The 14230-nt window shown below is 48.7% G+C and overlaps 1 protein-coding gene across 2 annotated transcripts in view; it reads left to right on the plus strand.

The window, feature by feature from the left end:
- The window catches only part of SNTG1 (syntrophin gamma 1), a 2735678-nt gene that overhangs the window by 237155 nt on the left and 2484293 nt on the right, over positions 1 to 14230 (plus strand). For both annotated transcript variants that reach the window (XM_069621032.1, XM_069621033.1), the window contains exon 3: positions 10477 to 10611. In XM_069621032.1, the coding sequence (XP_069477133.1) occupies positions 10477 to 10611 (135 nt within the window). The remainder of the gene's footprint in view (positions 1 to 10476; positions 10612 to 14230) is intronic.

The following is a 14230-nucleotide window of genomic DNA, read 5'->3' on the forward strand; positions in this document are numbered from 1 at the left end:
ACACCGTGCGGGACTCACATGAAGCACCATGCATTTGTCTATTTTGGTTCCTCCACATATCCTTTGTTCAAAGTTGTCATTACATCCAAGAAATAACTTCCTTCCTAACTTCACTGCTTCCAATGCCACCTCCTGCACTGTTCCTGACAATTTTTCTAATAATGTGTCTGTCTGCCCAGCCGATGTGTCTGCCTGCCATGCAGCCAACGTTATTGATACCAACTACACTGATAATAAGGGGACTGTCTGCCTTTTCCCGAACAACAATGACACTAAGGTGTATGTTTACCCTGCAGCCAACCATATTGATACTAACTGTACTGATGCCAATGTCACTGCCCTCCGCATGACTAACAATCATGCTATTAAGGTGAATGTTTGCCCTGCCCTTCTGAACTATATTGTTAAGACTATTAGGTGCCCTACACCCAACAATGCTACTCCACATGCCTATTTACCTCCCACATTCGCATCTGGCCCATGGATTTCCATCCCAGCCCAGACAGGGAGAAAATCTGCACCATTCCTCGTGTTACAGATCCCACCTCCACTGCCTCCACCTTCAAGGTACCTAGCCTTGACACTACTGATAACAGCCTCACAAGCCAACTATCTGTGACTAACGCCAGTGAATCCACTACCCCAGATAAGCCCTCGATCCACCTAGTCTTGGTTAATGCCCGCTCCTACCAGCACATGCTCTTGAAATTCATGACCTCCTCTTAACCGACAACCAGGACGCTCTCGCCATCACTGAAATGTGCCTTCATGCAGCTTCTGGTCCTGCCCTCTCTCTGGCCGTCCCCGCAGGATACACTATAGAAATTACAGACTCCACGCCAGAAGAGGAGTAGGCTTTATTGCCAAAGACCATCTCTGCATTAGGCCACCTGACACCTTGATTAAGAATGGTGACCTTATATCTGTGAAGCTGCATACCTCTCCAACTACTGCAATCACAGTACACATCTACCGCTCACCCGGCTTGACACTTACCTTCGAAGGAGACCTTCTGCACATGATGGGTGATAACAGGAATCCCTTATCTAAAATAATCTTCCTTGCTGACTTCAACCTGGGATTAAATGACCCTACCAACCTGCAAGCTGCCTCCCTGGCCAACTCCCTGAATGCCCTTGGGTTCAGCCACTATATTATTGCTGAAAAAGGCTGCACCCTTGACTGGTTCCAGACCACAACTGCCTTATTACCATAAGATCTAACATTCCCTGTCTTTGGTCAGACTATCATATCATCACTTTCACCATCCCTCTCTGGCACCACACCAAACCTATAACCACACTTCTCCAGCATGGGGTCTGGCATGGTTTCACATGCTCATGAATATTCCCCGTCGTCAGGCTGGGAATCCTCGGTAAAGAAAAAATCAGTATCAGTTTAGTTTCTGATCTGTCTTTCTCAGTAGTAACCAATCACTGGTCTCTGGGTCATACTGCCCCCAGCCAATGACTGCCCTCTCCCTAAGCCCCGCCTCTGGCAGCCATCCTCAGATTTTTACCACACGCTCAAGTGTTGGGAGTCCTCGTGTTTAGCTCCTGAGCTTTTGCTGCGTTTTCGTGCTTTTTCAAAGAGAATTTCTCATTGTTTGGTCAAATAGAGCCTCAAGCCCCACCGTCTCTACATCCGATTAACGGGGATCCGTGTCGGATTTTTCTACGCCCCACAAGGGTGAAGATTTCATTGAGTTACGCTTCTTGGAGGATTCCAGAAGTTTCTGCGGCCTACCCGAACATGGCCCAGGAGAAAGGAAGCTCGGCACCCGGAAAGATGTTCAGGGTTTGCCCTGGATGCCAGCTGCAGAATGTGTTCAAGGAGGACGAGCACTCGCAATGTCTCTACTGCCTTCATGAGGACAAAACGCACATGGAGAAGGACTGTGTGTTTTGCAGGCACATGTTGGAACGGACCATCTGCGACCGACACCTTCGTCTCTCCAACTGGCTGGAAGGAAAGAGCCTGTCAGGTGAGAAGAAGAAGAAGAAGAAGTCAGAGCGGTCTTCTAAGTCCTGTGAGGGCGCCCCGGCGAGGGGGACCCAACAGAAGGCAAAGCACTGCGAGTCCGTGGGCACCGGGAGCACCGAACGGTCGGGCTCTTAGGCTGCCAGGCAGGGCGCGCCTTCCCCGGCACCATCAACCACGAGCCAACACTCTGGTTCGGGGAAGAGGAAATCTGAGAACCCGGTTAAGCTTCTGGAGAGGCCCTGGTCGATCTCAAAGGATTCAGCCGAGGGGGGGGCGAGGCGGTGACCCTCCCCCCAAGGTGAAGGCCTCAAGCATGCCCAAGGCGGTGAAGACCTTGATTCACCCGGCCAAGGCCTCTATTGAGGAAGTTGCGGCGCCCCTGGCGCAGCCTGTGGAGGCTACACCAGTGGAGGTGACCTCGGGGCCCAGAGTCTCCCTGCCTCCGCGGAGGGAAGCCTCTTTCAGACCCATCGAAAAGACCCCCGTGAAGACCCCGGCGGAAGAAGAGGGCGGGGGGCCGGTGGCTATTGTGGACACAGACACAGCATCCGAGGAGGAGCTGGTAGAAGTCTTAGAGGGCCTCGACGAGGGTGTCGAAGAAGCCCACCCCCACGGGAGGGATGCACGGCGAGGGTCCTAATCACACGTCGCAGGATAACTCAGCAGCCATTTTGTTGGCAATACAATCCTTATGTTCGGAGATAAGGATGAGATTTCCCTTACCACCGACGGAGGATCCGGAACCAGGCTCGACGGAGGAGCCAGAGCCGGACCCAGGCCCGGCAGGAAGCCCCCCGAACAAGAGAAGACAGATTCATCCAGCCCCGCCTTTTCATCCCTCGCTGCCTGCTCAGCCTTTACCCACGTCCCCCGTTCCTGGGGATGACACGGGAACGGACACGGCCACGACGGGTACCGACGACGACGGTGATGACGGGACGGAGCTCCCATCGCCAACCCGGGCCTCCCCGCCTGATGAGATCGGATCTTTCCATGCAATGATCGCCAGGGCATGCGCGCTTTTTCAGCTCTGTCCCGAAGAGAAGAAGAAGGAAGGTTTCCTTTACCAACGGCACGAGGCCAAGAGGAAGACAGTCCTTGCCATGCCTATGCTGGATGACATCTCGGACGAGGGCCTCACCCTTCTCAAGAACCCGTCTACGACGCCTGCCAAGAGCGATCAGTATGAGAAGTACCGGGTACCCGACGCGGCCCCTTTGTGCCTTAGGGCACAACCTACCCCTGACTCAGTCGTCTCAGCGGCGGCCAAGAAGAAAGCGGGGGGGGGGCATTGGCCATTAACATCCGCAAAGGAAAGAAGCTGGACGCAATGGGACGACAAGTTATCTCGGCCGCGGCAACAACGATTAAGGCGGCCAATGCCCTTGCGATCGTGGCCTGCTACGACAGGAAGTTATGGTACATGATCGCCCCCCTGTTGGACTTCCTACCAGATGACAAGAGGGCCGAGGCCCTGGAGATCTTGCAAGAAGGCGAAGTGGTGTTGGACCACGCCATTACGGTGGCAACGGACATTGCCGACACCGGTTTCCACCAGCTAGGCAACGGCGTTTGCCTTAGACGACGAGGGTGGCTAAAGGCGATGGATTTCCGCCAGGACGTGCAAGCCAAGGTTTTGGACATGCCGTTCAACGGGAACAATCTGTTTGGGAAAATGGTGGATGAGTCCCTCCAAGCCATCAAGGCGGACACGGAGACAGCTAAGGCCCTAGGCGTTCTCCGGCAACAAAGGCCGTCTTTTCAGAGCACCGGAGGCAAGCAGGGTGTCTCCAAGGGATTTGGCGGTGGCTCCTCTACGTACCGCGAAGCGGCCCGCTCCTCGTTGCAGGAAGCCGATAGAGGACGAGGCAAGTTGGGTGGGCCCCGCCATCGTCGCCAAGGAGGCCAAGGCGGCAAGGCGTCCTCCAAGCAAGATTAAACCGACAGCGGTGTCGGGCCCCCACCGAAGCACCCCGGTGGGAGGCCGGCTGGTGAAATTCGTCAGCGTGTGGGAGTCCATCTCCACCGACCGTTGGGTGCTGGACGACCTGGCCCAGGGGCACGCCCTCAAATTTATAAAGAAGTGCCCCTGCATTCCACCCGTGGCCAGGAAGGAAAATCACGTCCTCAACTGCTATTGGAGGTAAGGGCAATGCTCAAAAAAGGTGCCATCGAGCTCTTCCCGAAGAGGCTCTGGGGCTCCGGAGTATACTCAAGGTACTTCCTTGTGAAAAAGAAGAGAGGAGGATGGCGCCCCATCCTGGACCTGCGACGACTGAACAAGTACATCAAGGCACAGAAGTTCCAGATGGTCACCCACCAGCACGTGCTGGGACAGCTGGAGGAGGCCGATTTCCTTTCGTCGTTGGATTTGGAGGATGCGTACTTCCTTATCTCCATTCTGAAAGGACACCGAAAGTTCCTCAGGTTCGTGGTCCAGGGACGGCACCACCAGTTCAAGGCACTCCCTTTCGGATTGAAGTCGGCACCCAGGGTGTTCACCAAGTGCCTTGCACCGGTGGCGGCGTGGCTGCGCCTGCAGGGGATCTACATCTACCCCTACCTGGACGACTGGCTCATCCGAGCAAGGACAAGGGAGCTCGCCGTAGATCACACAGCGAAAACCGTCCAGCTGCTCACGGACCTGGGATTCTCCATCAACTTTCCCAAATCCCACCTGGTCCCGTCGCAAGTCGCACTGTTTCTGGGAGCCAAGCTCGAGACAGTGGCGCGTCTGGCTTCGCCGTCGGAGGAAAGGACAAAGGCCATCCTGGGAAAGGTGCAGTGTCTGCTGACCACGGACGTGGCCAGGGTGAGGTCCATCAAGTCTCTCCTCGGGATGATGTCCTCCTGCATATATCTCGTGTGCCTGTGCAGGCTTCGGATGCGCCCTCTGCAAGAGTTCCTCGACGCCCGCTGGGTCCAAGCAACGGCAGCTTCGAGGACAGGATCCCGCTCAACGAGACCTTCCGACGAGCAATCCGATGGTGGGGCACCCGCGCTCATCTGACGGCGGGCACAGACTTTCAGGCCCCATCCCACCAGATAACGGTGACGACAGATGCCTCCCTTGAAGGGTGGGGAGCACACACCGGAGAACCTCACGCGAGAGGCCTTTGGCTCCCGGAGGAGAAGACGCTCCACATCAACATCTTGGAGCTCCGTGCAGTGTTATGGGCCCTCAGGTCCTTTCTCCCGACCCTCAAGGGCAAGGTGGTGAGAATCTTCACCGACAAAACCACCACAATGTTCTACATCTGGAAGCAGGGAGGAACCAGATCCCCAGCCCTCTCCAAGGAAGTCCAGGATCTGTGGCATTGGGTCGTCGCCCAAGGGATGTTTCTGGTGCCCTTTCATCTGGCAGGGATAAAGAACACCATCTCCGACTCACTCAGCAGGGAGCTGTGCTCATGCCACGAGTGGGAACTACGTCAGGATCAAGTGGATCGACTCTTCCGACGATGGGGAAAATCGCAGATCGACCTGTTCGCGACGGCTATGAACTCCAGTGCCAGAGGTTCGCCAGCAGGTTTCCCCAGCCGAGTAGCATGGGCGATGCTTTCTCGTTCCCCTGGAAGGGCCTGTTCCTATATGCATTCCCTCCGTTGCCGTTGCTGCTCCGACTCGTCAACCAGCTCAAGAGGTCCCGGTGCAGGATAATCCTCGTCGCACCGGTGTGGCCGAGACAGATCTGGTTCCCAGACCTTCTGGACTTGTCAGCGTCCCCACCAGTCAAGCTGCCGACGGACGCGGATCTTCTCTCCAGAGAAGGAGGCGCCATACTTCATCACGACCCGGAGTCACTGAACTTGCAGGCCTGGCTCCTGCAGCACTAGAGTTTGGAGGGTACGATATCCCGGCTGACTTTGCAAAAGCTAGGGCGTCCTCAACTCTCAAGTGCCACGGACATAAGTGGAAGAGGTCCTCTGTCTGATGCCGTGCACAGAAGGTTAACCCTCCACGGATTGAGGCCCTTCAAGTGCTACCGTACCTACTGTCGCTGGCCAAGGCTGGACTGGCTCACTCCTCCATCAAGATACATCTGGCTGTGATTTCCCAATACACCAGAACCAAAGGACGGGCGTTCTTGTGTCCCATCACCTGGTGAAGGAATTTATGAAGGGACTGTTCCGATCGTTCCTGCCGGTGAAGGCCCCTGCCCCGGCGTGGGAACTCAACGTGGTGCTGACCAGGCTCATGGGGGCACAATTCGAACCCCTGCATTCGGCACCGTTGAAGTTCCTGTCGTGGAAGACTGCGTTTCTTGTGGCCATCACCGCCGCACGGCGAGTGGGAGAGATCCAGGCCCTATCCTGCAAGCCTCCATACTTGACTTTTCACGACACGAGGGTGGTGCTGAGGACGCACCCCTCTTTTATGCCCAAGGTGCCGTTGGACTTCCACCTTAACGAGCCCTTGGTGTTACCTGTTTTCTTCCCGTCGCCTTTGTCACCGGCCGAGAGGACTTTGCACTCGCTGGATGTGGCTAGAGCGCTGATGTTCTATGTGGACCACACAAAGAGTTTTCGGAAGACATCACAGCTATTTGTGAACCAAGGGAAGGCTCTCTTGAAGGCTTCCATTTCCAGATGGCTCTCCGGCTGCATCACACACTGTCATCGGTTGGCAAACCGACCGTTGCCTGGCCGTCCGAGAGCCCATTCGACCAGAGCTATCGCTGCTACCACGGCGTTCTTGTCTGGTGTGCCCTTGCTGGACATCTGCAGGGCTGCTACGTGGAGGTCGACACACACCTTCACAAGAGTCTACTGCATCGACCGGGATTCCAGGGAGGAGTCCAGGGTCGGCCAAGCGGTGCTGCGCAACCTGTTTGCCTAAGGTGAGCCTGGTGAGGAGGTAAGAATTGCTTAATGTTAGAGTTTTTGATGTAATGCTTAATGTTGAGCCTTTTCCACCTCCCGTTGGTTGTGCATGTCTGTTCTGCTATGTATTCTTATATTCATGAGCATGTGAATCCATGCCAGACCCCATGTTGGAGAAGGAACAAGTTACTTACCTGTAACTGTTGTTCTCCAGCATGGGTCTGGCATGGATTCACATGCGAACCCTCCCTCCTACCCCTCTGCGGCTCTTCACTTGGTCATACTGCCACTTTGCGTGCTACTAAATCTGAGGATGGCTGTCAGAGGCGGGGCTTAGGGATAGGGCAGTCATTGGCTGGGGGCAGTATGACCCAGAGACCAGTGATTGGTTACTACTGAGAAAGACAGATCAGAAACGAAACTGATACTGATTTTTTCTTTACCGAGGATTCCCGGCCTGACGACGGGGAATATTCATGAATCCATGCCAGACCCATGCTGGAGAAGAACAGTTACAGGTAAGTAACTTGTTCCTACTACTGCCTACTATGGCATGTAGCTATTGCAAAGTCACCAAGGAGCAGATCCTACCCTTCCTTGATGTTCTCAAACAAGAGCACCTCTGCTCTCCGAATATCCTAGCAAAACTTTACATGACCACCTCAACAACCGCGGTTGACACCATTGCCCCCTTGGCTCTCAAAAAAGCCGAACCAGAGGGACATATCAACTCCTGGTTCACCCCTGACCTCCTCGAGCTCCAAGCTAAAAAACAATGTACAAAAACGTCTTGGAAAGAAATGCCATCAGACACCCTAAGGCCTGCATTTATGAAGACAGTGAAACTTTACAAACTAGCCATCATCGATGCCAAAGCTTCCACCTTCAATGCCATAATTGCCAATGCAAAAATCTGACAAAAGATAACTATTCACCATCCTCAAGGAACTAGAAGCTATTACCCCACCTTCTACCTACACGAAAGACAAAGATTGGTGCACCAGTATTCAAAATGCTATGCTACAAAAAATAGATACCTTTAAACAACAAAATGCTCTGGAAAGGTTCCTCACTGAAACCTTCGCAACAACCCACTACTGACACTCCCCCGCCTACTACAAACAGCTCTAGCACACTGATGTTGAGTTTCCACAGTTGCTGAACTGGAAGCTTTACACATTCTAAAGAGCCTCAAACACTCTAGATGCAAAGGTGATGTCTGCCCTGCCATCTTAACAAATAATGTGCAGAAGCCCTGACTCTGTTCATCACAGTCATCATTATTGCTTCCTTTGATGCGGTATAGTCTCTTCCAACCTCAAGGAAGCCTGGCTACTCCCCCTGCTAAAAAAATATCACCCTTGACCCCACCCTCCCCAATAACTATTGACCAATCACTACAGTTCCCTTCCTACTAAAAATTCTGGACAGAGCAGCCTACGTCCAATTTCAGCAACACCTAGAAACCAGTGACATCCTGGGAAGCAGACAGTCTGGTATTCACCCAGGCCACAGCACTGAGTTAGCATTCCTAGATCTCAAAAACCAGATTGACGAGATTCAGGACCAAGGGAAACCGGCGTTGCTCCACCTCCTAGACTTGTTTGAAGCCTTCGACCTAGTTGACTATGCAAGTTTCTGCCACCATCTGACCACCTGAGCATCATTCACACTGGTAGCTACAACATGGATTGCCTCCTTTTTAGAAGGAAGAGCAATGAGGATCTTCTTGGAAAATGCTGGCGCTCCACCATCCCCAATTGCATGTGGGGTTCCACAAGGATCCTGTGTCTCCTACACTTTATGACATATTTATAAAACCCCTCTTTGACCTCCTGGACACCGTCGGCATAGCCTGCACTTACTATGCCAATGATACGCATATTCTTCTGGAAACTACTGCAATGATTCTGGCACACTGAACTCAGCCTATGCAACCATCCAGACTTTGATGGCAATACATGGCCTCTGTCTTAATGACAAGAAGAGCAAGCTCCTTCTCGTAGTACCTGCCTCATTGCTAAAAAAGCTTGACTCACGGCTCTCCTCATTCAACATCGATGGTACCCCGATTGTCTCCCTGGCATGAAAACCCTGGAAGTACACCTTGATGCTACTCTTTCTCTGACCCACCAGGTGAATGCTATCTCCTCATCAGCACCACACACAACTAAAATGATAAATGCTGCCAGACCGTTCCTATCTACTAATTGACAGCTGTCTAGCGATTGCACGGGCACTGATAGTCACCAGGCTGGATTACTGCAATGTAATCTTTGGTGGCATGACTGCACAAAAAATCCTTAAACCTCAGATGATCCAAAACAAGGCTCTTCGATCTGCGCTAAACATCCCTAAAACGGACCACATTGCACTGCCCGGAGAGCTGTTCACTGGCATCCAATCTGAAAAAGGATCATGTTCAAGACACTCTTTCTCTCACTCAAAGGTGTATCTCTAAAACTGCCCCCCTACCATTCCCAGAAAATCTCTAAGACTTCCTCTTTTAGGTCCACCAGAACACCTTAATCAGATGGGACTGGTCCAGCCAAAATTCAAGCGCTCCAAAGCGGGAGGCTCCAGATTTCCATCCATTGCAGCCAAACAATGGAATTCCTTACCTCCTGCCCTAAGAACAGAAGAATCCTACTGGGTCTCCTGTAGGGCACTTGAAACCTGGCTGTTTACATCGTCATGACCCCTGGCCCGGCTGAATTTCCCTAATGTACCATGGTTGCGCATCTGATTTTCTGTCTGCTCTCCTCTTGCCAACAGTTGTTCTGTTTTTTGATTTTTCTCTCTGAATGTAAGTACAAATTGGCAATTGGCCACATGTAACTGGTTTCTGCAACAGCGCCTCAATGCCTCACATTTTGTAAATGAAAAAAATATATAAATAAATAACTTTGAGATGGTGTGATTCCCATTTCTTATGTGGTACATCAATATTTATGAATGTTTTTAGAATATTTAGCGTCAACTATAATCTAGGCAGTTGAGTTTAATTATGGGGCTTTGAATATGAGTTGAACTCTGATTTTCTTTTTGTTTTTAATTTAAGACCGATATTGGAGTGGATAAGGGGACATGTAAAGTGAAACACATTTTGACAATGCGAAAGTGTTAGTGTTTTCCTTTTTGTAATGTGTTGTGGAAGTGTTGAGTCAGCTTGCAGGCCGTGCATGTAATACAAATATATAGTCAAATGACCATGATCTCATTCATCTTATATGGTAATATATATCATACTTTTCTCTAATGAGTTACGAAGAAATGTGATCTTTTAACTGTTATAATGTGATAGCTATTTGTGTAAACCACAAAGTGGTTTTTGGAAATATGAGTTTTTTCTCCTCTATATGTGCACCTGACCAGCCCCTTCGCTCTACCCTTCCCTCAAATTGGGGTGGTCTTGGTGCTACAGGTGATTAGTTGAAACTTCAAATCTGATATTGGGTGTCCATGATTTCCTTTTTGATCCAGCCACGTGTTCCATTTACAAAACATGTTTTCTGTCAATTCAGACCATGACCTCAGGTCGATTAGTCTCTAGAGATGTGCACGTGGCCCTAAAACACCGCTGGCCTTCTGATTAAATGAATCTTTTTTCCAACACCGAAAGCTCCATCTGTAATGCAGGACTATCTTTCTCTCTTCTCCGATCTTTTAGACAAAGACAGGGATTTGTTTGCTGCAGGATGGTAATCAGGAGCCTTTCAAAGTGCGACTGCACTTAGCCAAAGATATTTTGACGATTCAGGAGCAGGATGTTATCTGTGTGTCTGGTGAACCGTTCTATTCCGGAGTAAGTAGCTTTCCTCGTCTTGCTTTCCAGTTTATGTGCATTTAAATGCATTCTCGTTTTAATCCTTGCCTGCACTACATAACCTAGTTACTTTTATTGGAGACGTGCTATGCACATTTTGATTACCTGTCATTCAAACATCAAAAATGACTTTCATTTTACCCAATTGTGTGGAAGAGTATATTGAACCTTTGGGACACGTTTCTTTACTAAATCTAACAAATCTTCTAGGATGATCACACGTTCATGCAACACACACTCTGCACTGTCAATAGCCGACAGCGCAAGCGGTGTGTGGGGGATATATATTTTTGGCATACAATAAATGATATTGTTTTTGTTGGAATACATTTCACCCCCCGATCAAATCTAAACAATGTTACTCAGACCAACCAATCTAAAAACATGAACTAATGTCTTTGTTCCAAAAAGATAGAATCTGGTAATAAATATGAATTACATTTCAGTATAAAACTTTATATTCGGAAAAGTGAGGGTATTGCAGTAAGGGTGAAACATGCTAACTGCAACATTGAAAATGCATGGGCGTGAAATGTGCAACATCCAAAGTGTGTTTACATGTATATTTCAAACCATTGCTAATGCATCACCGAGTGTGTGTCTTCATCGGGATGCCAAACAAATCAGTCTTTTTTTGGACTGGTTGCCTTAAAGAATTCCAGGAAGTGTGTTTAATCACAAATGTATGTTTTAGACTCCAATGCGCCTTCACTGTGCCAATGATTCAAACGAGATCTTGCCACAACTTAGGACCCGAGTTTTAGGAATTACTTGACTGCAATGTAAGTGAATTTATAACTGGGGTTTCTGGTTCTCAGTGTTTGTTTTGTCCATTTTCAGTGTTTTCAAGACATTTTAAAATCGGTGTATATCAGTATTTGAACATTTTTGTTCTGGGAAATAATTGAGCTCCACGGTGTTAGTTTATTAACAGTCCTACATTTTGGAGCGGGAATATCATGGAATACACAATGTTCTCAGTCGACAGGCTATTGAAGGCGTAGCCAACATGCTTCTGCTAAGAAACCCTGCAACAGATGTCAGTGAGCTGCTGCCCCCGGAATGGATGCAGCCAATTCTGTTTGCAGAATGATGCCCTTTATCAATAACAAGTGCAGGTTCTATGATGTGTGAGGGCCTGCGTGACAGGGGGCCCTAATTTGCATATGCATTGATGTCAGTGTGAAATCACACAACCATGTTACAGGAAGTAACATGAGGCTATGAAACTTGATGGTATCATGGGAAGCAACATTGCAAGAACTGTTAAAAATAAAGCAAAAAGCAAACAAAATGTGTGATGTGCGCTATGTTTTGTTACATTGATGTATCTCATGCACCACTGCCATTTTTGTGGTCTCCAGGCTATTTCTGAGTATTTATTGTGTAGGAAAGCCGAACGCAAAAGGGCGAGCGCCTTTCATAGCTGCTGTTTTTTGCTGTTGTGCGAAGGTGCGGAGCAGGAGTCCAATTTTCAACACCTTGAAGCTAACATTTGGCTGCGGCTGACCATGGTAAGGAGCAGTTCTCTACCTACTCATTATATAACGGCTACGGACTCACGAGTGACTGCGGGAAAAAAAGGTTTCCTTTGATCTTGCGGGTCCCTAATTACAGCACAAACTATTGTGAGCTATTGGCGGCATTATTATTATACCTGGTGAAAGAACGTACTGTGCATAAGTAACTGAAAGACTCGCAATGCCAGCCAAGGGAAAGTAGGCAGACAACGGTACAATCTTAGGAGGTAAGGAGAGGCACAGAAAACAACACCTCCACCTAATAGAATACCTAAAGAAATAAATGCAGAAAAGGTGGATAATGGGAAAGGCACTAAACCCCGGCATTATTTAAACAAACTAAGTCTAAGGAGAAAGAGGTGATTATTATGACGGAAGAACCTGTCACACCACAAAATCACGTTCAATCTCATGATATAACAAGCTATGATGATATTGATAATAACTGATTGCTTGATCTATGTTTATCAATAGAGAGATCTATGGCAGCGACATCTAATATGGCCCCCACTCATAATGAGTCAGAAATGTCAGTTGAAGCACAGGTATTGCATTCCATGGGAAGCCATATGCCTATTAATCTTTCTCCCAGATTGTCAGCATCCCCAAATCTTGCAATAGACATTGAAACAACGAATAATTCAGCAGAAGCAAGTTCTAATCCTGGAATACAAGAGAACTCGACAGCAATTGCTGAGTTACAGGCTTCAATAAACTCCATACAGTTTGCAATGAAAATTATGTTAAAATTATGTGGGAGAATTCATGTGAATACAGTATTGCAATTGAATATTCCCAAGCCTACCTGCAACATTGTGCCACAAGAGACCGAAAAGGTTCCACAAGAGAAAGAAAGAATACAGGATTAACATAAATCGGAAGGAGTAAAGGAGACTAGTGATGATTCAGTTATCTTTTATTCTCGAAAACAGAGATGCTTAGCTAAGAGAGCTGCAATGCGATTAGTCCCATGTGTGGTAGCCTCTACGCTACCTGCTACAGCCTTACCTCCAGTACAGAAATCAAGAAGAGCCAGGAAAAAGGCCAAGAGGGCAAAAAAACGGACCCTTAAAGGCCCTGGCACCCTTACAAGTTGGATTATCCCAGAGAAATCTGACACAACAATGTCAACGAACTATGATGAACCAGATTTGGAGTTGCCACAACCACTGGGTCCAAATGGAGGCCAAGCATCAACCCCACATCGGAGGGATGTGATTAGAGAAGATAATAATACGCAATTTTCCGAAGAGGAATGGGAGAGAACAAACAATACCAGCTACATTGAAGATAAGAAATGTCTCATTAAAAACCTAAATCAGAAGACAAAGAACAGTTGGTTATCTAGGACGGCATTTCTAACTAAACTTCATCTCATCCCGCAGTTACGCGTCATAAGATCCCAGGACTTTGACTTTGTGGAGCCACTCTGTTGTACTAATCCAAATGTCACAGCGGTACATTGCAAAGTACTTGCTACAGGAGATCTGATGCGGAAACATAAGAGAAACCTTGTACAAATTGGCATTGAAATAGACATTAATCCGGAAGAACTTGACCCTATTTTGAGTGCTAAGTATAAAAGTTTATCTCAAAATAAACTACCAAATGTTAACTTACCTCAAGGCAAAAAAGTAGAGATGAGTGACATTCAGACTATGCTAAAAGGGTTAGCGGAATCCTTACCTTTGGCGATCCAGAATTGTTGAGTCGGGGTATTACCCTTCTCTCTTATCTCATGGAATACCTGGGGGTTTTCTCATCTTTTATCGCATTGTGAGTCCCTATTGGAAGTAACTGTTTCCTCCTGTTTTTTTCTCCAAGAAACATGGTTAGTTACCCCCTTGGTCATTGATGGATACTGTCTATACCACACCGTGGCTAAGCAAGGTCCGAGAGGGCGGCCCTTTCGGGGACTCATAATTGGGTTCTCTACAGTATTTACGTCAAAAGTTCTTCCCGATGTATATAACGATAATATATGTGCAGTAGAGGTTGACATGGAGAGCAGGGATGAGGTGGGTAAGCTCTTATTGGTCAACATCTACAACCCTCCAGGAGGGCACCTTGGAGAAAAA

Source organism: Ambystoma mexicanum, chromosome 5q (genome assembly GCF_040938575.1).
Source record: "Ambystoma mexicanum isolate Mex_15411 chromosome 5q, UKY_AmexF1_1, whole genome shotgun sequence".
Classification (NCBI taxonomy): domain Eukaryota; kingdom Metazoa; phylum Chordata; class Amphibia; order Caudata; family Ambystomatidae; genus Ambystoma; species Ambystoma mexicanum.